General features: G+C 37.2%; 1 protein-coding gene across 1 annotated transcript in view; it reads left to right on the top strand.

Moving 5' to 3' along the window:
• The window catches only part of atp10b (ATPase phospholipid transporting 10B), a 33,192-nt gene extending 21,223 nt beyond the window's left edge, over positions 1-11,969 (top strand). The window contains exons 10-21 of the mRNA XM_052150124.1: positions 289-844; positions 965-1,071; positions 1,184-1,310; positions 2,858-3,042; positions 4,718-5,024; positions 5,801-5,877; positions 6,025-6,150; positions 8,171-8,371; positions 8,771-8,851; positions 8,928-9,032; positions 9,162-9,349; positions 10,414-11,969. Of these exons, the coding sequence (XP_052006084.1) occupies positions 289-844; positions 965-1,071; positions 1,184-1,310; positions 2,858-3,042; positions 4,718-5,024; positions 5,801-5,877; positions 6,025-6,150; positions 8,171-8,371; positions 8,771-8,851; positions 8,928-9,032; positions 9,162-9,349; positions 10,414-10,600 (2,247 nt within the window). The 3' untranslated portion in view covers positions 10,601-11,969. The remainder of the gene's footprint in view (positions 1-288; positions 845-964; positions 1,072-1,183; positions 1,311-2,857; positions 3,043-4,717; positions 5,025-5,800; positions 5,878-6,024; positions 6,151-8,170; positions 8,372-8,770; positions 8,852-8,927; positions 9,033-9,161; positions 9,350-10,413) is intronic.
• Positions 11,970-12,363: the final 394 nt, after the last annotated feature.

Below are 12,363 nucleotides of genomic sequence, written 5' to 3'. Positions count from 1 at the left end.
CTGTGAAATATGCCCAACTTAGCCTTTCATTTACAGTGTGAAGAATGAACTAGAAGTAGTTTTAGCCATTTTTATACAAATTTTGAATAAAAAACCAAATAACTGTATTTCCAAAATTAATGTGTAATGTGGAGATATCATGTGACAACAATGTAGCATAATACATACACTGTTTCACGTACTTTTGACAAAATATTAGGCAATATACATTGTGCCATTTGCAATAAACAGTATTTTAGTATTCCATTCCAAACATAATCAAGCAAATAAATGTCCACGTATTTCCAGGTCAAAGGAAGACGTAACTCCTCATCCAAAGGATCGTTTTGTAACATGGGCGACTGGTTTAAAAACAGTCCACTGCGGAAGATTTTAACCTCCCTGAAGTTCTGCAAAAGTGAGGGGGAGACCCTCAACGATCCCTTTACTTTTGATGAAGATGACCCTGACATCCTGCGGAGCTCTAGTGTCTCTGATTCTACAGATGACTATGAGTTCAACTCAATCACAGGGAAGAAGGACATTTCAAGTCAATGCAAATATAAACGCAATGTTTCTGGGTCAGAAGAGATGTGTTATGAAGCCCACAGCCCAGATGAGGCTGCTCTGATATATGCAGCTAAAGCTTATGGGTTTACCATGGTGGAACGCACTCCGCATTATGTGACCGTGAAGCTCCCAAATGAAACGTTGATGCAGTTTGATGTGTTGGATGTCCTGACCTTTGATTCAACACGAAGGAGGATGTCCATAATAGTGCGCCACCCTTACACCAATGAAATCATCATGTACACTAAAGGGGCTGATTCAGCTATATTTGAAAGACTGGGGAATGTTTTTTCAGGTGAGTACGAAAGATTTGACATTGCAGTTGTGCATTTGGCAGTCATTTTTATGCAAAGCAACTTACCAGTTTGTGTGTTCCCTGGGGATTTAATTGAGCAAAACCTTTTGTTTCCTACAGATATGACACAAGTGGATAGTGTGGAGAAGCAGATTGCTGTAAAAACCCAAAAAGATCTTGACATGTATGCCAGGGATGGATTACGAACGCTGTGTTTTGCCAAAAAGGTAAAATCCTCTGATTTTAATTTGTTAATTTTTGGTTACTTTGTCTTACAAATTCCATTTCACAGCTGTCTAACAGTCTTGCTTATGACAAGATCTGTCTTACTCCCTAAAGGTTATCAGTGAACAGGAGTACAAGGCCTGGTCAGCTATTAGACAGGAAGCGGTGTTAGCCATTGATGAGACAGAAGAGCTTCTTATGGACACTGCAAACTACATAGAGAACAACTTTACTCTGCTGGGTAAAATCTGTGTTCCCTTTAAGGTGCACTTGGTCTTGTAACATTAAGGGTAAAGGGTAAATGTTTTTATGACACATTTCAGTCAAGAAACTTGGTTAGAATTAAAATAGCAGACTCATAGAGTCAGCCAGGTTAGCTATAAAGCTAATGATCAGGAGACTCTTCAAATGGACAATTTTCAGCTATTTACATTTAACAAGACACTACACATTTATAACTGAGAGAAAAGTATACTTGTCTTGACAGAGTTGTATTTGTGAGTTAACAAAAATATTTGTAAAAAAACATATATATATATATATATATATATATATATATATTTGTAAATCTCGTTCTTTTTATTTGTGAATTCATTTCATTTTTGTGAAACTCCTTAAATATATTTTTGGTTCTCATTCTCATTCAAACTTTATATTTGTGAATCTCTTTCCATTTGTATGTTAATATGCAACAATTCTATCTCCATACCAAAATGATTGACAAGCAGAAAGTGCCTCAGACGCTGTTTGACTGGCTACTGAATGAATATGTCCGCGGACACTTTTTATTTGAGTTTTTACAGTGATTATAACTGTCACAGTGATCAGTGTGATATCTCAGGGCAGTTCTTTCAGCGATATCTTTCAGGGAGTATAATTATTTTTTGCATACCTTTCCATGAAAAAAATCGCTTACAGCACCTTTAAAATTCATAGTCTTACTGAAACTTGTTAAAATTCTCCTATAATTCTGCAAAGTAATTTACATATTTATTTCTAACATAACATTCCTATCAATCTAACCGGAACCACCTAGTTTTAACCCCAGCTTCTGCCTAAATTCCTAACCTTAAAGAATAGTTCACCTAATAATGAAAATTCTCTCATCATTTACTCACCCTCATGCCAATCCAGAGGTGTATAACTTTCTTTCTTCTGCTGAACACAAACAAAGATTTTTTTTAAATATCTCAGCTCTGTAGGTTGATACAGTGTAAGTGAATGGTGACCAGAATTTTGGTAAAAAAAAAAGCATATTAAGGCAGCATAAAAGTAATCCATGCGACTCGAGTGGTTAGATCCATGTCTTCAGAAGCAATATGATAGGTGTGGTTGAGAAACATATCAATATTTAAGTCCTTTTTTACTATTAATCTCTACATTTGCTTTCACATTCTTCTTCATTTGTTTTTGGCGATTCTATTTATTTGTGCATATCACCACCTACTGGGGGAGGTGAATTTATTGTAAAAAATGACTTAAATATTGATCTGTTTCTCACCCACACCTACCATATAGTTTCTGAAGAAATAGATTTAACTACTGGAGTCATATTAATCACTTTTATGCTGCCTTTATGTGCTTTTGGATCTTCAAAGTTCTGGTCACCATTCACTTGCATTGTATGGGCCTACAGAGCTGAGATATTCTTCTAAAAATCTTCGTTTTTGTTCAGCAGAAGAAAGTAAGTCATAAATATCTGGGATGGTATGAGGTTGAGTAAATGATGAGAGAATTTTTATTTTTGGGTGAACTATCACTTTAAGCTTAAATTATGTGTGGCCACAGGGGCAACTGGCATTGAGGACCGCCTTCAGGAGAGTGTTCCAGAAACCATCCAGGCTCTGAGACAGGCGGGTATGCAGGTGTGGGTGCTGACCGGAGACAAACCTGAGACAGCTATCAACATCGCTTACTCTTGCAAGCTGCTGGACCATGAAGATCTGGTGTTCACCTTCACCACAATGAAGAAGGTGCCGAAACCTCTTTCTCTCCATCTGATGACATGCCTGTCAGTGTCAGCTCTCCTCAACCAATGCTTTTATCATTGCATACTCCCAATTCTCCCATACTTCCAATAATTTGATCATAAAGCTGATGTGTGCAGAATTTCTTTGATGTTAAAATACTGTTTGCTATCCCAGTTTAATATGCAAGGCAACTGCTGTACAGTAAAAGCCATTCATTGGTTGATTTCCCAAAGGTTATAATCACTGTGACATTGTGGCGCTTTCAAAACTTAGCTCTGTTTGAGCTCAACCAATGACATGTGAATCTTGAATAGACAAGCACCACTCACATTTTCTTCATAAAAATGTAACAATGTAGATCATTTTGCACAAAAATTACCCTTTGCAGCTCTAACCTGGCCAGATGTCTCAATAAGAACATGCTGCGCATACTCCACTATTTTCCCATGTGGCTTAAAGTATGTTGTTTTGGGTTTATTATGATATATGGAACCCCTACACTAGGAAAAGGGTTAATTGGTTTATCTGGGATAACAGAGACTCCAGTGTTAGACATTATCATCCCCTCAAGACTAAAGTTCTATGTCCTGTGTTCAAACATATAAATACGCTTGCTACAATTTGTCAGAAATGCTGCTTTTTATTTCATGTCTCCACCAGTATAGCTAAAAAAAGTAGCCTACATTCACCATTCTAAATGGCTTATTTTGCCACACTGTAATCCCATTTTCACAGTTTGGAGGAGGGCAGGAAACAGTTCTAGTTCCAATATTAAATCCCTTCCAGAAGTCTTCCGCATAATGTTTTATGCAGATTTTATGAAATAGCACTTCTTAAATTATGCATCTAAAATCTAACACTTTTGTTCTTGCAGTATTTTTTCATAAGATACATGTTTGTCTTTACCTTTCTTATCTTTTATGTGTGTAACCTAAATTCATTTGATAAGAAAACCTGCATCATAACCATTTACAGAACATAGTGAACAACTGAAACTGAATTTAGACAACACAGATATATTCACAAACCATTCATGTTAAGACATTTACTGTCATCTTAAAGGGATAGTGCATCCAAAAATTATCTCATCATTTACTCACCCTCATGCCATCCCAGATGTGTATGACTTTCTTTTCTCAGCAGAACACACACAAAAATATTTTTTAAAGAGTATCTCAGCTCTGTAGGTCCATATAATGCAAGTCAATGGTGACCAAAACTTTGAATCTTCAAATCCATAAGACTCCATATCTTCTGAATATGATAGGTTTGTGTAAAAAACAGATTAATATTTAAGTAATTTTTTATAAATCTCCATCTTTGACCAGCCCTGACCAGTAGATGGCAATATGCAGGAAGAATGTGAATTGCCAAAAAAAAAAAGTTGTGATTTTTGATTTCAAAAAGGGACCTAAATATTAATCTGTTTCTCACCCACACATATCATATCGCTTCTGCAGACATGTATAAATATATGTAACCAATGGAGATCATTTTTATGCTGATTTACATGATTTTTGGAGATTGAGTGAATATAAAGAAACTAGATGTTTATCTTTCTAGCAGACATCATGTAACTTTCTTAAACATGACTAATTGAAAACAAAAATTTGATTGGCAGGTTAATTTGTTGCTTTTTGTTGGTTTAAAGACTAACAAGATCTCTTTTATATTGCAGTCTGTTTTTAAAATGAGATTGGAGGACACACTTGTAGAGGTGCGACGAAGCACCCTGTCAGCCGGAGTGGACCACCAGTTCAGGGGTTATAACTCAGCATTTACCGGGCCGTTGATGGAGCCCAGCATTGGGCTGGTGATAGATGGGCTGACCTTGAGCATGGCAATGTCAGACGACCTGGTGGACCAGTTTGTGGAACTCTGCAAACACTGTCGTGCAGTGCTTTGCTGTCGAGTCACCCCTCTGCAAAAGAGCAGTGTGGTTAAACTGATACAGAAGAAACTTAGGGTCATGACCCTCGCCATAGGTAATGAAAGCTCTGATTTGAGGTGGATGGGTTTATGACAATGTTTAAGTTTCAGTAAAATTATTTTCCAAACTGTTGTGTTGGTTTTTGAACTGCTACCAGGAGCATCCCTGCTGAAAAAACAGTGGAAATCAGGCTAAGAGCTGGTGTAAGCTGGTCTCTCAGCCTGGTTTAAACTGATTTCAGGTGTTATTTCTGTGAGGGATTGTGCATTCCTGGTGGAACTCCTGGTGGTGTTGTTGCCATCCTGTACCTGTCCCACAGGTGTGATATTTGGATGTACCGATCCTGTGCAGGTGTTGTTACACATGGTCTGCCACTGCAAGGATGATAACAGTTGTCCTTCCTGTCTCTCTATAGTGCTGTCTTAGGCGTATCACAGTACTAATATTGCAGTTTATTGCACTAGCCACATCTGCAGTCCTCGTGCCTCCATGCAGCATGCATAAGGCACGTTTATGCAGATTAACAGGGACCCTGGGCATCTTTCTTTTGGTGTTTTTCAGAGTCAGTAGAAAAGTCTCTTTAGTGTCCTACGTTTTTATAACTATGACCTTAATTGCATACCATCTGTAAGCTGTTAGTGTCTTAATGACCGTTCCACAGGTGCATGTTCATTAATTGTTTATGGTTCATTGAACAAGCATGTAAACATTGTTTAAACCCTTTACAATAAAGATCTGTAAAGTTATTTGGATTTTATCTTTAAAATATAGTGTCCTGAAAAAGGGATGGTTCTTTTTTGTTTCTTTTTATTATGGTTTCTGTCCATTTAGGTGATGGTGCCAACGATGTGAACATGATTCAAGCTGCAGATGTTGGGATTGGAGTATCTGGACAAGAGGGGATGCAGGTTTGTACTTTTGGATATTCTCTTTATCCAGTCTTTTGAAATTTACACGAAGAGACATTTTACCCATTTATCAGGCCCTTATTTGTAAAGGGGGATGATGTTATTGAATGGATCAGGTGTGTTAATCACTGTATTTATTTTGTTTAGGCTGTCATGGCCAGTGACTTTGCCATCACACGCTTTAAACACCTGCAAAGACTGCTGTTGGTTCATGGACAATGGTGCTATTCAAGATTGGCCAACATGGTCATCTATTTCTTCTATAAGAATGTGGTAATTATCAACTTGGCAACCAATTTTGTTATATTTAATGACCATTTTTAATTTTTCTCAAACATAGGGTTAGGAATATCAACAGAAAACTTAACACACTGCACTGTTTGTGCTATAGGCATGAATAAAACCTTAAATCATCCAGCTTGTTAAGGAGAGTTGTGCTATAACTCAGCAATTGTACATAAGAATCGGCCAAAAAACATTAAAAAGAAAACAACAAAAAAACCATCCCATAGACTTCCATTAAAGCAGGGACCCAAGCCATCTCTAGGGACCAGAATACCACAAAGACTTGGGGGTGTGCTCTTTTCAATTGGTCCAGCAAGTAACCACTTAGCAACCACTCAAAACACCTTAGCAACCATATAGCAACGCTCTGGAAATCATTGCAGTATTTGTCAGACCAGCACAGCACATAGAACACCAGACTTGAGCAATCCGACAGCAAAGTTGTCGTGGGGGCTCTTGTAGGTGTGCATGGACTGTTTGAGTTTAGGCCAGATCATACAATTTGCCTCATTCACCAAAAAATCCAAAGTAAAAAAACGTTTTTAACTTTAAGAGCTGAAAAGCTGAATGTCGTCAGATGGCCTCAGAGAAGTGACCCAATTGAAATACAGATATAATACTATTTTGTCATGGAAGGTGGAGTTTTGGCTATTCAGGGCAAGACAGTCATACTTTGAGTATATATATATAGAGCCAGAAGTTTTCCTGCCTTGTCCCCAACTCAAAGTATATATTGTTTATATATATATATATATATATATATATATATATATATATATATATATATATATATATATATATATAAAACAAAGAGATTCTTTATCTATCAGTCCCTCTGTGAAATCTGCTGGTGGTGAAATATTTACCTCAACCAGTGATATTAAAAATGCTTTTAAAGAATTCTATCTTGATATCTATTTTTCCATGTCTTCATCTGCTGATGAGGATATTAGAAACTTTGTGGAACCATTAGAACTTCCTAAACTGACGGCTGGGCAAACAATTCTCTTGATTCTGAGATAACCTTGGAGGAGCTTGGCGAGGTTATTAAGACCTTGCCTACAGGCAAGGCTTTGGGGCCAGAAGGCTTTGCCGCTGAGTTTTTTATATCTTATGTTACAGAATTGGCTCCACTTTTGCTATAAGTTTATACAGAATCATTAAAGAATGGAAAATTCCACCAACCTTGACACAAGCCCAGATCAGTCTGATTCTTAAAAAGGACAAACATCCAAGTGAGTGTAGAGTTACCGTCCAATTTCCCTGACCAGCTAGATGTTAAAATACTGTCAAAAATGTTGGCTAAACGATTAAGTAAAATTATGACATCTCTTATACATATAGATCAGGTGGGGTTTATTTGGAGCTGTAGCTCTTCTAATAACATTAGGCGTTTCATCAATATCTGTGTAGCTCAGTGGTAAAGATGCTGGCTTCCACCCTTGGAGTTCGCGAGTTTCAATCCCAGGGTGTGCTGAGTGCCTCCAGCCAGGTCTCCTAAGCAACCAATTTGGCCTGGTTGGGGGACCCAGCAGATTTGCAAAACCTGTGTTTTTTGGTGGTGTGTTAAGATCCAAGAATTTTGGTTGAAGGTTCAGAGTTTTATGTCTGACGTAGTGGGCACTCAAATTTCATTTTGCCCCAGACTTTTAGGCAATGGGGCAGTCATCAACATAGGGGATAAACACATAAAGGGGTAATAATGGGAGTTAAATGTTGATTCTATGTATATATGTTTTTCTTTTCTTTGTTATCTGTTTGAATCAATAAAAAATGTTAATCAGAAAAATCTGGTATTGCTGTATTGCTTACAATATGTTATCAACTCAAATGTTATCAACTTGTCACCATGTCAAGAACACATTGCATTCTTGTCATTCTGTTATTTTCTCAAAGAACTTTGCATTCAGTTATTCTCTGTTCCATTGTTAAGTTGAAACCTCCTTAAATAAGGAAATATGTCATGGTGCATCATCCAGTAATAGACCTTTTTTTTTTAATCACTCAGGCTTATGTGAATCTCCTGTTCTGGTATCAGTTCTTCTGTGGTTTCTCCGCCACAGCCATGATCGACTACTGGCTCATGATATTATTCAACCTCATCTTCACCTCTGTTCCTCCCATCATGTTTGGCATAATGGACAAAGAGGTGTCAGACTCCACTTTACTGAGCCTGCCTGAACTATATAAAAGAGGACAGCTCACTCAGGTGAAAAATCTGACAATCCCTTATGAGAATTTACCATGGTTTCAATTCTATTTGTGGTAATTATGTTGTAATATGTAGATAAATATTAAATAATCTATTTGGGGAGTGAAGGGATCCATTAAATGTTATTACAACTATGACAGTTATATTATAGTTTCAAAATGTGTTTAGCTGCTATTTTTATAACAAATACCATAGTGTGTTTTATAGAAACCATGGTTACATTAATCTAACTATGGTAATGAGGAGCCACCCATGGAAACTATAGAAACACATGGCCTTCCTACAAATAGCGCAGTTAAATTATGGTTACTCTGCAAAAACTATCGTACATTTTCTAAGTGATGTAAAACCATTTAAGTTGCATTTATTGTGATACATTCAAATGTTTGATTTCAGGGATACAAAAGATCAACGTTTTGGATCGCCATTCTTGACGCTTTTTATCAGAGCCTAGTTTGCTTTTTTATCCCATATTTGGTAAGAACATCTGCTAGCTTTTCATTCATGCTGTTTGGAATAGTGCAATATCTGATTACTGCTTTTACTTTTCAAGACATACAATGGTTCAGACATTGGGATATACTCATTTGGAACTCCAATGAACACAGTGTCTCTATTCACCATCATTCTGCATTTGGCCATTGAGATCAAGAGCTGGGTGAGATTCTAATCCACTTAAGCACTGCAGAAACCATAGTTTCATGATAGAATTCCTTTAAAAACCTATAGTTTTCGAATGAAAATTAGCCTTTTTCAGTGTTAACAATGGCCGTTTTTTTACTTACAGACGGTGGTGCATTGGGTTATCATGATAGGCAGTGTGGTGGTGTACTTCATAGTGACTCTGGCCTACAGTGCCATCTGTATCAGCTGTAACCCTCCGTCTGACCCCTACTGGATCATGCACAAACAAATGGCCGATCCGATGTTTTATCTCGTCTGTATTTTAACAACTGTTGTTGCTTTGCTGCCAAGGTAACTGAAGTTATGTTTGTGTTGTATTTAGTCTTGTAGTATAGGTTCCATACATTCACACAGAAAAAATTCTGGATTTTGAAAAATGTATTACATATAGTAACGATTTCAAACAATGTGTAGGTCACTAATCAAGTAAGAAAATTTGTGTTATCAACTTTGGAGCTTAACTTTTTTCATTTTGTGAAAAAGGTTGCCGACCCCTGCACCAATCCCATGTTAAACACAGCAAAAATAGAATATTATTTAATATTTGAAATGGTTAAAGCAAGTTCACCCAAAAATTAAAATGATCTTATCATTTATTCACCCTCATACCATCCAAGATGTGTATGACTTTCTTTCTTCTGCTGAACACAAACAAAGATTTTAAGAAGAATATTTCAGCTCAGTAGGTCTTTATAATGCAAGTAAATGGTGGCCAAAAATTTTAAGCACCAAAAGCACATAAAGGCAGCATAAAAGTAATCCATACGACTCCAGTGGATAAATCCATATCTTCAGAAGCGATGTAAGTGTGAGTGAGAAACAGACCTTTTTAAGTCCTTTTTTGCTTGAAATCTCCACTTTTACTTTCTTCTTCTATTTTTGGCACTTTGCCTTCTTCATGCATTGTGTGTCCTACTGGGCAGGGAGGAGAATTTATAGTAAAAAAAAATGACTTGTGAAAAATGAAACTGTTTCTCACCCACACCATATTGCTTATGAAGATATAGATTTAACCACTGGAGACTCATGGGTTACTTTTATACTGCCTGTGCCTTTAAATGTGATATCCATTAACTTGCATTGTAAGGACCTACAGAGCTGAGATATTCTTCTAAAAAGCTTTTTTTTGTCTGTAGAAGAAAGAAAGTCATACACATCTGGGATGGCATGTAGGAGCGTAAATGTTGAGAGAATTCATTTTAGGATGAACTATCCCTTTAATAACATGCATAAAAAAAACACCTTCTGTCCATATTCTCCATTTTTTTCTCACAGCAAAATCCCCTCTGCATTGCCAATCAAAAATGATTTGCTCTCTTTATGTCCACTGGCCTCTGATTTCCCGTCTTTTCCAGGTACACCGTGCATGTCCTGCAGGGAACGTTGGCCCCCTCCCCTCATCGCCGCGCACTGCAGCTCGAGCGGCTCCCCCCTTCCTATCGGGAGCAAAAGATCAGAGAGTGGCGTGGTCTCCGAGACACGTGCTGCTCTCCTTCTCTCAGATCCCAGAAACACTTCCAGTCTCCGTGCCCAAGTGCATAAACTACACACCACTACACCGTGTTGTGGCATTGATGTACTGAGAACGACAACGCCACAAAGCTTGAATTTTTCAATACAGAAATCTTGCCAATGGGCAAAACTGAAACCGATATATATGTTTTGTACACATCGATGCATTGCAGAGGGGGTGTTGGGTAAGCATCAGAAACCAGCCAAGAAATAATCTGAAAGCCTTGAAGCTGTGCATTTCAATTTTGAATGTGCTGTGCATCTGCATAAACATCACACATTGCCTGCTGAGGCTCAAACACAGCATATAAACTCTAAAACACCTGAAAGTAATCTGTACTCTGGCTACAGCTGAGCCTTTTTCCCTTATGTGAAAGGTACTTCCTGTTGTCATGTGGGCCACATTTGTAGGCAGTTGCACTTTGAGCAGCTCATATAATAATGGAGGTTTGCAGATGTTACATAATTCTTGGTTCATTTATTCAGAGCTTGTTGTGCATGGTGACAGAAAGACAAGCGCTCTGTGACACTAAGGAGGCTGGATCTTCTTGTTATTATAATATTAATTTCTAACAAATGTATTGCCATATCATGACGTTTAATGCGCGCTTGCTTCTGTATTTATGCGCACAATATTTAAAAGGCAGATCATCTCCTCTGCGCCTTTATTTGAATATTTAATTGCTTTGCTGACGTCTGTCTGACGCTCTTCACTCATGACGGGGTCAGTGATGACCTCACTCAGACAGACAGATCATAGCGGCGCGAGCTTGTCTCTCCCGCATCCTTCTCGCATGTGTGTAACACACATCACAGCCAAGACTCAGTATGTAAAAAAAAAAAGTGCACTGATTCTATTTGCAGAGCACGGTGCGTTTTACATAATGATGTCAGACTGTTTCTGACGGATTGAGACTGCCATCTAGTGGTGGTCCGTTGAGCTTCAAACACAAACAGACATTTAGGCAAACAAATGATACAAGATGATTGCAGTCTGAATGTAAAAACAACAGATCCTTTATTCAACCTTTATGACAGTGTTTTCAAATGCAGTCACATGTAAAATGATTTTATAAGCCATTTAGAATCACTGGATTACATTTATAAGGGGGCGGTACTACAGGTGAAAAGGCTAAAATGCTTCTTTTCTTGTATGAAATGAAATTGTAACATTAAAGTGTACAAATAAACAAGTCGTTTTGTATTGCGACTTTACCCATTTAAAATGTAGAAATATGCAAATTTGGTTCCCTCTTTAATACATGCATACATTTGCATATTAGCTATATTAAAATACTGTAGACCCCTCAAACTTTAATTGTTTTAATGTGATATACAACTTAGTTGTCAGCTGGTTGTTATGGTTGGTTTATTTATTAAATAAATATTTAATAAAACATTTTCTGGATAAAAGTGAACATGTCTTTGCATGTGCCCTTTTTTTTTATGCTATTAATTATAGCTGTCACGCTTGGTCTAATTGTCTTAAAAACATCTTTGTAAAGACGTGCAGGAAGAACATCAAACTTGCAACCAGAACATTTCTTCGTTGAAATTACATCAGCTAGCTGGGATGGGGAAACTGGCTGAAATTGTGGAAATGCCAACTTAGAAGGTACAATAGTAGAATTGATATTTTTTATTTTGTGAATAATATAATATAAAAAAAATTCACAGGTCTCAGTGGAAGAATTGGGAGAGACATAAGTAATAGGGTTTAAAACAGAATCAATTGTCTTAAACAAAGCTTTGGGTCCATTTGCATGATCAACAATTCATTTAGAAAGTACTTT

Source organism: Xyrauchen texanus, chromosome 19 (assembly GCF_025860055.1).
Source record: "Xyrauchen texanus isolate HMW12.3.18 chromosome 19, RBS_HiC_50CHRs, whole genome shotgun sequence".
In the NCBI taxonomy this organism is placed as follows: Eukaryota; Metazoa; Chordata; class Actinopteri; order Cypriniformes; family Catostomidae; genus Xyrauchen; species Xyrauchen texanus.
This window is presented reverse-complemented; position numbering and strand designations above follow the sequence as displayed.